General features: G+C 35.7%; 1 protein-coding gene across 2 annotated transcripts in view; it reads right to left on the reverse strand.

Annotated features, from left to right (window-relative positions):
- Nucleotides 1-10,986, reverse strand: part of Auh (AU RNA binding methylglutaconyl-CoA hydratase) — a 187,173-nt gene that overhangs the window by 96,120 nt on the left and 80,067 nt on the right. For both annotated transcript variants that reach the window (XM_004644097.2, XM_023704215.1), the window contains one exon: nt 9,036-9,122. In XM_004644097.2, coding sequence (XP_004644154.1) covers nt 9,036-9,122 — 87 coding nt within the window. The remainder of the gene's footprint in view (nt 1-9,035; nt 9,123-10,986) is intronic.

The following is a 10,986-nucleotide window of genomic DNA, read 5'->3' on the forward strand; positions in this document are numbered from 1 at the left end:
CAATAGTCACTGTGGTACTAATTTTCAGTATATGTTATGTTTCAGATAAAGTAAAATAAAAAAGAAACACAAGAGACATCAATTGTATCGAATAGTGATATTAGCAGTGACATACCTACAATAAACACAAGCTCTTTAGTAATCAATATTCTTTAAATGCTAATATGAAGTACAAAGGAAAGTGTTTTTTGTGGGACTTGAAATTGAACTAAGGCTCATCACCTTTAGCTATATCTCAGACCATTTTTAATATGATTTTTTCTACGAGGCAGAATGTCACAAAGTCATCAAATTTGAAGGATTTTACTCAGTCCTAAACTCCCCAGGTTTGAATATACAACCCTCCTACCTCAGCCTCTCAGAACTCTGAGGTATAGCCACACACTACCACACCCTGAAGAAAGTCAATTTATAACTTTCCAGGCATATTTCCTAGTTACATTTCATGTAATTAGGATAAATATGACTAGCTGGACATAGTGGCACATGCCTATAATCCCAACACTTGGGGAGCTGAGCTGAAAAAATCACCACAAATTCATGGCCAGCCTGGACTACGTAGTGAGAACCCTACCTCAGAAATCCCAAAAATAAATAAATAAACAAATAAAACTAAAGTGTTAAATGGCAAATACAATACTCTAGGCTCTCTAAAAACTTATTCATACCTTATTTATATTGAGACTCTGAATCTTACATCAGATAACGTGACCAAACCATGATAAATAAGATGTTCTACTTTACAGAAATGTATAACCATTCCTTCTAGAGAAAATGTTCCAAATAATCTTACATATAGTTTACTTACACGAAGACAGGTCCTGGGTAGCACTCATAACCAGAATGTTTCAGATATGTAGTTTCTTTCTTACACCGATTCTAAAGCAAAAGCCTAATAATGGTCTCATGTCCAGATGGAGAGCAGGGACTCAAAATTGCCCAAAGAACAGATATTTTTAATCCTATGCCAGGCAAGGAGGCAGAAGCCCACAGCACCAACACTCTTCTATTCCTCCCAAAAAAATTGTTCTAGTCACAAAAAATGACCATGCACAAAACCCAGCAGCAAATTCTTAGTGTTCATATTCTTTGGTCTGTCAGTAAATATGATCAAATCCTCAAGACGTTTTTTTCTTTGGCATTCAGAATAGTATTTTCTGTCCACCTCCTAACTAGCTGTTCTTTCCACTTCGGTTCTCTTCTCTCTACAAGGCCTTCCCAGTGTCATGGCTTCACCTAGTCATCTCAATTGTAAAATTGAGAAATGTGCTCACAAAAATAAAGAGCACTGCTTCAGAAAAGATTTATCCTGTAAAATTTATAACATGTTTTTACACAGGATTTTTTTCACTCCATTATACAAAAATACTTTCTTTGTATTGGCCAGAAACTGCTTTTTCTCAAAATGGAAATCTAACCAGAGAATTAGAAATCTTCCAAAATTAAATTCTTAATCTTAAGAGATTAAGAGAACAAAATCTTAAAAGATGTTTAAGCATGGGAATTTCACAATCTGCCCTTTTAACATAATTACCCATATTTCAATGTAAATTCTGCTTTGTACTTACAAAGCTTGATGAAAGTCTTTGCCATTTTATTTCATCAGACAGGAAAAGGAAGCTGGGCACTCCAGGCCTTTCAAAGGACTACTTCATATAGAAAAAACAACATTCACCTCACATTAGAATTTGCAAGCTAAAATTCTAGTGAAAATCTATTTTAAATATTTCTCTACCAGCAATTTTTTTATGCCTCAAGTAGATGTGTCCCCTGTGAATTCCTACTTCAAAGAGAACTAAAAATGTGTTCTAGCTCTTCATACAATGTGCCCTAATCTGAATCTTCACTGAAGACAAGTATGGAGGCTTAGAATGCAGCTCAAAGGTGATGCACTTGCCCAGGGTGGCTGGAATCATCAAAAGCCCCTCCCTAAAGAGAAGCACAGCCCCCAGTGACAGCCTCTTAGCAGTCCACACTCCAAGTGCTACACTGTTCATCTGTTCAGTGCAGATGAAGGTTCCATAAAGCTTGATAGGCGTATCAGCTTAGAAGGATGATGGCAAGATTTTTACTAGGCCTCTAGGAAGGAAGCCTATACTGAACACATGAGTAGGTATCAGAGTTGAAGTTCCTTTCCATGCATACCCTGTGCCATTATTTAAAATTCTTAATTTTGACCTGTTAATGGGTGGTTGGCATTTGGACTTGAAAAATGCATTCTTCTGTTGACATTTTGTACATGCGTCCTTGGGACAAACACTGTGAACAGCAGAAAGATAAAAACCAAAATTGACTGACAGAAGAAAGGATGAATGTTTTACACAACTAAATGGTGACAGCACTGCACATAAATGAGTGCATACATGTAACAATGTGGGTAACATTCTTTTTGCAGAAAGGGCTTTGCTATGCAGTCCAGGGTGGCCTTGAACTTGCTACATAGCCTACAAACTTGGCCTCAACTCTTGATCTTCCTTTCCCAGCCTCCCAGATGCTGGGGTTACAAGTCTGTGCCATCCAAATCTGGCTGAAATCTTCAAAACAGTATTCACTTAAAAGCAATCTGATATAATTTTTATAAAATCAAAAGTAAACAGTTGATAGTTTGAGGATGTGTGTAATGAAATCACACATGTGCACAAAAAATAATATAAGAATGGTAATAACAGACAACAGGTGGTGGTTGCCTTTGGATCTGGGAAGGCAGGTGTTTAACAGTTGGACAGCAAATGAGTAAGTACAGGATTGACCCCAACCTCACTCTAACTATGGGCACTGACTGTGTGGGAGTTATTACTATCCTTCATTGTGTATAAAATACATTGTTTATACATGCCAGGTTAGAAGAAACAGCTATCTGACTGTCTTTCCTTCTTTTACTTTTCTTTTCTCTCTCTTTCTTTTTTTCAATACTGGAGATTGAACCCAGGGCTTTTGTACTGAGGATTCATCTTTTCCATCAAAGAAAGTGGCTTGCTGGTAGATGCCACAGATGCTGGTGGCAGAGGATCCCATGTGTTCTCAGGCTGTCTCACTTGTAGAACTCCTGGTACTGAAGTGCCATATTGTGTGGGGTCCTACTCGTGGTGCATCAGGGCAATTAAATTTTCAGGCTATTAAACGCAAGACACCTTATAATTGTAAGGGTATCAGAAATGGACAAATTAGGGTGTTTTCTACATCTTGGATATCACTTTCCCTTCTTGCCCAACTGTTACTTTGCATTTCTTCACCTAGAGAATCTCTGTAGAGTCTGAAAGGCACACAAACTTTATGCATTGAGATTTCCTAAGCTCCAGTTGCTTTTAATGAAAGAGTCTGAGGAACTTTAAGGTATTAGATTTCAAAGTTATTCCTGTTTACTAAAAATCAGAAAGAAGTTCTGTATTTCATCCAGTTCAGTTTTCTTAGGTTCTTAGAAAGTTTGTTACTGAATACTAACTCCAAATTTCTAGAGCAGAATTCAGTCATTCTGCTCATTGAAAAAAATCATATGGCTTTTGTTTTACTTGCACTAACTAGGGTTGACAAACACTGCAGTTCCTTAATTCACACTCTTTCTTGGGCTCTGTGGAGTGTATCTATCGGTTGTTTGGCTGTGATGTTATCGTTCGAATCCTTCATAGAATCAATGCTAAGAACTTAATTTGGTAATCACACTGAATGTGTACATTTGTAAGAATTATCTTCCTGATATTGAGTCTTTCTGTTGAAAAGCGTATGTATCTCCATTTTTTTTTATATTTATTTATTTATTTACTTATTTATTTAGTGTGTGGCCAGCTCAGCCCACCAGGGGGCGGGCGGGCCAGCATGGGGTGCTGGGGGATTGAACCGAGGTCTCTGTGCTTTGCTTGAGCTTAGCTTGTTCTAAGTAGGTGCTTTAGACCACTGAGCCATCTCACCAGCCCTGTATCTCCATTTTATTATGTACACTTTTTTAGTAAAATTTCATAATTTTCCCATATATATTGCATTTTTGTTCCTCGTGTCAATGGTATCTTTATGTATATCTTTGTTAACTGCAGATACAAAGGCAACTGTTTCTACTATGGGTATCACATCCATCCATTGTTTGACACTTTTTTTAGTAATCTGCTGATCCTTCTAACTTTCCAATGCAAACATGTATACCAACTGAGAAAGACAGTCTTATTCTTTTCCAGTCTTCACTGTATTTGTTTCTTCCTGGGATAGGACTTCAGAATAATACTGGGCAAAGGTGGTGAGGTGGGCTCACCTATCTAGTTCTTGGTTTTAGGAATGGCTTTAATACTTTACTATTAAGAAACAGATTTTTCATCAGGCCAAGGATTTTTCTTCTATCCCTAATTTATGGACAGTATTTTCCATGATTTAAAGAATATGACCGATTCTCAATCTAAGAAGTGAATATATTTATCTCTCAACTGCCTAATTATCACAAACTAAGTAACATTTTCACATAGAACCTACCCTCACATACCTGGGGAAACCCCAACTGGTCCTTCCTGCTAGATTTATCTATGTTCCTTATATAGATTTATATATGTTCCTATATATTACGTCAAAAAGTTATTTTAAAAAATACTTATAAATCCAAGAAAATTCAAGGTAGGCATAAGTGTCAGAAGTTAGCAAAAGATGACAGATAAAATAGCAAGAGCCAACATAGAGCAAGTCCATTATGAGGAGATAGTTTCTCCTCTTGTTTTTTTCCTTCCTTTTTTTTGTCAGCTGTGAGCATGAAGGTTATGTTAATCTGAGAAGGGTCTACGAGTACAAGCTCACTATAGTAGTCTGAGGAAAAGTTTGTGTAAAAACAACTGTAATCTCTGTTTCTTTCAGGTTCAGTAAAACTCCTGAAATGTAAATCTTTAATGTCTAAAAGTATTCGAGCCCAAGACTTCTTGAAATCGAAATTTCACATTCACTGGCATCAGGCTTTCTCACTGCATCTCTTCATTATCTTTTTTTTTTTTTTTCGGGGGGCGGGGGACTGGGGATTCAACTCAGGCCCTTGCACTTGCCAGGGAAGTGCTTATTCCACTGAGCCATCTCTCCAGTCCCTCCTCATTATCTTTATAGCCTCTGTAGCATTTACAGCAAACCTTTTGAGCTTGATTAAACATACTTTATCTCCTCATAATGGACTTGCTCTGTGTTGGCTCTTGCTATTTTATCTGTCATCTGTTGCTAACTTCTGACACTTATGCACATCTTGAATTTATAACTGTATTCTTTTTTAAAATAACTTCTTAAGGTAATATATAACTCCACTGTCAATGGTTGTTCTCTTGCTAACAGGAAGTTAAGATTATGAACTTCCCCCAAATATTACTTTAAACTTCAAATATTTATATATAGTAATTTTATAATCAGTCTTAGAACTTTGCATTTTGTTCTTCGACTCTTGAGTTATTTAGTAGTTCCTTTTAAATTTACAGATATTATATGTGGGCTTGAAATCTCTACACATGAATACTGTTTTTCACTTACCTGTATTATAGGCAAACAAGTTTGATGTATACCAGTTTTCTGAAATTCAACAGATTTTAGGGTCTAGTGTGACACATTTTTGTAAATGTTCTGTATGTTCATAAGAATAATATATATCCTCTAATTTGAGGCTGAGCCCATTATACCAAACTTGATAAAATCACATTGTTCAAGTAATTTTTATTTGATTAAAAATCACTTTTGAGAGAGGACTAAAATTTGCCCACGATAACTTTGCTAGTGATAACAAATTTGCCAATATATATGCATCGTTTTATTTGTACATTTTAAATTTGTTTTATTTACACAAAGATTTAGGAATATGATTCCTAAAACATGGACCTTTTATCACATGCTGCAACTCTGTCTCAAATAGTACTTTCCATCTTAAAGTCTGCCTGATACCAAAATGACATGATCTTTCATTTGGTTAATAATATGTTTAAAAAACAAAAAACTATACCAGGTGTGGCTTGTTAAGAGTATACAACTGATTTTATCTTTTAATAGACATTCTATTAATTGGCATTAGCAACTATTAGACTTATTTCAACAGTTCATCTACTACTTTGTTTTCTTTTTTTTTATTTTTTATTTTTGGTGGAACCAGGGATTGAATTCAGGCCCTTGTGCTTGCCAGGGAAGCGCTTATTCCACTGAGCCATCTCCCTGGCCCCTACTACTTTGTTTTCAACTTTTTTAAGATTAAACTTCTGAGCTTCCTTTTTTTTTTTTTTGCTACTCCTAACACAATACTTATTTGCAAGTTGTATGCTTCATTCTTAATCCATGAATTTTACCAAGAATAAATCAGCCCCAGGTGCAAAATCTTAAGCCCCCATCAAGCAACTCTAAGCCCTTAGGCCTTAAGAAAAATTCCTGAATCAATCATGAAAAAAGTTTCCAAAACTAAAAAAATCAGTATATATATAAAACTAAAAGCAGCATCAACTTTTACTGCCATGTTAAGAAACAGCACAGGCAAGTAAGCCAACGGCCATTACAAAAATTAAAACATGTATGTTTTTAAATCTTAGCTTTAAAAAGAAACTAATGTAAGACTCCAAAAGGTATTAAACGGCCAAAATGTACTCTTTGAGATAAGAGATAATTTCTTTCTACATATCACAGGAAAAAATGGAAACTTTTCACCTCATGCTATGAAAAGAGTATGATTTTGACAACCCAGAAAACACTAAAACAAAAAAACAAAATTAGGTTAATATCATTTGTGATTATACCAAAAATATTCAAGTCCACTCCACATTAACAACTACCACTATGCCTAATCACAGTGACCATGCAAAGTCCATTCCAGACACAGGTAAGTGTAGCATTAGTAAGTTACCTAATGTAAAGGAATACCAATTACAATTCTGACATATATTTAAAAGCGTTGATAAATGTTAATATTTTTCTTAGATTAAATCACAGTACAAACAAATTAAAACAAAATAATTTGCCTGAACCTGATAATTATTGGCAAAATATTATAGGTAATTTGAAGTGAAAGACATCAACAAATGAATACTGTACTAAGAGCCCTAATCAAGGTGGAAAATGTGTAAGATTAAAAACTTGCATGTCAGCCCCACCCCCAGGACAGGCTGAGATGGAGACTGAGACTGGGCGTGGTGGCACGCACCTATAATCCCAGTACTTGGGAGGCTGAGAACAGGAGGATCACTACGAATCTGATCTGTGTCACGAGACCCTGTAGACCCTGTACTAAATACATAAAAGAAAAAGATTAAAAAGCTGAAAAAGATAAAATTGCACAATTAGCTTTTCATCTGTAAAACACAAGACGATTAATTAAGGAAGAACAGTAACACAAGTAATTAGTAAGCTGGCCTGATATAAAATAATCACACATAATTTAGCAACTCTCCTATAGACCAAGACTGCGATGAAAGTATGAAGGAGATCACATTCAAGAGAACAGATGCTATAAAAGAGCTAGGAATAAATCTGAAGAAAAAAAGACACAAGACCAAGACCAATATGAAGCAAATGATAAAATTTTCCTTAAGGACATAAAAAAATTGAATAGTCACTCAAAAAATAGGTATCCATACCATGGATAAAAAAAAAAGTCAGTACCATAAAAATTATCTTTTTTATACTTAAGATTTAATAAAATTCAAATCACAATTCCATTTGAGTATTTTTCCTTTGCTTTGAAAAATAATACTACAAAATTCATATGGAAAAGCTGGTATGTAAATATCAACAAAGAAAAATTTTAGGAAAAAGAATAATGGTGGAAAACTACTCAAATAAGGACAGTACATTAAAAGACATTCTCTATAATGCACTGAATAACAAAAAGTTAATATTTAAATATCTTTTGGGGCTGGGGTTATAGCTCAGTGGTAGAGCACCTGCCTGGTGTGCATGTAGCCCTAATTTAATTCCTAGTACCATAGGGGACAAAAACAAAAAAAATATTTTAAAAAAATATTAAGTGATCCTACAGAAGAATGAAGGATATGAGAAAGCAATTCACAGAAGGGAAAAGTCACACCTAACTGAAAAGATAAAACATTACGAATTCATGTGGAAAAAAAAAATTTCAAACAATAGCAGCATTAGATACTTATAGCAATATGACAGAACAGGTATTATCTCTTGTAAAAATATAAATTATTACAATACTGTTATGATTTGTGTCTAGGTGTCCCCCCAAAGCCTCATGCAGTCTTGGGGTGGCTTCTGGAGTTTGTGATTGATTACTGTGGGTGTGGTTGCTGCACCTGCCCTGGGGCAGGTAATTCACATTTCAATGTACAGTGGGAAGAAAAGCTAGCTGCTTGAGCTGCTGCTACCCCTCCCTTGTGCTCTTGTTCTTTGCCTCCACCATGCAAGGTTGCTTTCTGCTATGTGCTGCTCTGCCTTGGACCCAGATGAGTTTGGACTGAAACTTCCAGTAACCGTGAGCTAAATAAGCCTTTCCTTCCTTTGAGTGTCGGGTATTTGTCCCGGCAACGAGAGAAGAGTAACTAAGACAAATACTTAGGAATCTACTGTTTTGTACAAGGATATTCACTGCTTTAATAAAAATTAATGAACAGCAAAAAACCCCCAAATGTTCATTAATGAAGAAATAATTTAAAATTTGATTACTATGAATAATGGAAAAACAAAAAAAAATGTAACAGTAAATTAAAAACTAGTAACAAGAAGGAACAGTGATCTGTACTGTAATTCTAAGGAAACAGTATGTCAGTATTTGTGGAACAAGATCCAAATCCATAAATGTTTGCAGTTACTCAGAAGATAAAGACATCTTAAGTGAACAGTCACGTCCATTTATTATTTAATAATAAGTACATTCATATCACACCATCAAACACAGGAATCTGTAGTTATAAAACATCTTACATGATCTTGTTTTCCCAATTGAATAGTGTTATCTTAAAGAGACTAGCTGTAGGTCACAATTACCTACTTATAAAGTATTTGACCAAAGCATACATAAAAAGATAGTATGCAGCTTTAACTCTGACCTGAGTAATACCCTTTAGCATTTTGAAAGAAGACTTATGTGTGCTTACCAATGTCATTAATCACCGCTCTGATCTTGGAGACAAAAGGACCAACTTCACTGGAATGCATTTTGGCTCTTTCTTTAAGGTCAGCACCTGCAAAGTATTTCATTTACAAATATAATCTTGTTATACAAAAAACTGTAAGGCAAAGAAATAAAACTTTACTTAAGATTAACATGTAACTGGAAGATCTGCTGAGTCATCTGGTAAGGAATTCTAAAACCTAAACTCTTCTCCCAGTGACAACCATCAGCCAGAACAAAGCATTTCCTCCCTCACAGACTATCACATGCTACAGCAGTGCCTCTTGAGCTTCCAAGCCTCCAGAACCCTCTCACTGTCATAAAAGCAACTGTCTGGACCACTCTAATTGATAATTATTCTAAAAGAAACTAAAACTAACACATACACACACACACACACACACACACACACATTTCTTCATTAAGAAACAAGTAAAGCCAAGTATGGTAGCATATGTTATAAATCCCTGTAGTCAGGAGGCTGTGGCAGGAGATCAAAAGTTTGAGGCTAGTCTGAACAACTTATCAAGACCTTGTCTCAAGGTAAAATACAAAAGATCTGAAGATACTGCACAGCGGTAGAACACTTGCCTCCCATATGGGAGGGTCTAGATCCAATCTCCAGCACCATCAAAATTAAAGCAAATAAACACGCTCTTGTTGACCATCAATGACACACTGGTGCCAGTGCCTCAACTCCTGCAAAGACACTGTCAGTCCTACTGACACCACACGGGCCTCACCGGGACAAGATAAAGCCGAAGATGTGCACACTGTACTCTGTGCCACAGTGCCACCCTGACCTCACAGATGCTACCTTAGTTCCTACACACCACATCTTAGAAATGCTGGCCTTACAGTTCAAATCAAGAACAAATTCATAATTTGATTTTATTATATAATCCTAATATTGGAACATAAAAAAAGACTTGTGAAATTCCATAAGAGGCGATTACTTCAGACCATAGGGGGGCACAAACCTGTGATCTCAGCACTCAGGAGGCTGAGGCAGGAGGATCACTATAAGTTGGAGGCCAGCCCAGGATATTCATCAAACTCAAGACCAGCCTAGAGCAAGACCCTGTCTCCAAAAAAAAAAAAAAGGCAACCTAACAAAAAGAGGTCATTCACTCCTCTCTAGCCAGGCCTGACTGGCTCACACCTATATTCCCAGCACTCTGAGAGGTTTTGACAGAAGAATGGCAAGTTTGAGAAAGAAAAGAGATCATTAACTCTGAACTTAACAGAGAAATTTTAATAAAGCTGAAGACCTAAAAATGGTTGGTTCTCACTGAAACAAACCACCTAAAGCTCTTTACTCTCCCCCCACCCCAATATACATTACTCAGGACTACACAAGGTATCAAGGATAGACAGGGCTCACACACATTCCAGGGCAGGCAGATCTGGAGTTGACAAAGCACTTATCACACACTCCTTCTCAGTTCTTACATATTATATGCATATCACAGAAAACCTCAAAGATATTTACAAGCAACATAACACTCAATACACCATTAATGAAATAGAAAAATATTGGAAATAACCTAAATATCAACAAGAAAATTAGTAAGTCGGACATTTATAAACAGAGTATTATGTATGACACAAAAATGAAAGAATTAAGAGTACCAATACAGACAAATCCAGTAAAAAAGTACAACTACAAAAGATACATAACCAGTTACACAAATTTTTAAAACAAGAATGCTAATACAAGGAAAAAGAAAAACAAATAGAAATGTTTATATATAGCGAAGTGACAGAATGGCAGAAAATATTTGCAAACCATACAGCTAATAACTGACCAATATGCAAGACTTTACAAACTCAAGTAACTTAGCAAGAACACAATCTGATTTTAAAAATGGACAAAGGATGTGAAAAGCATTTCTTAAAAGACACACAAATAGTCAAAATGTGAAAAAATGCAC

The sequence above is a fragment of the Octodon degus genome, unplaced genomic scaffold, assembly GCF_000260255.1.
Source record: "Octodon degus isolate 3935 unplaced genomic scaffold, OctDeg1.0 scaffold00192, whole genome shotgun sequence".
NCBI lineage: Eukaryota > Metazoa > Chordata > Mammalia > Rodentia > Octodontidae > Octodon > Octodon degus.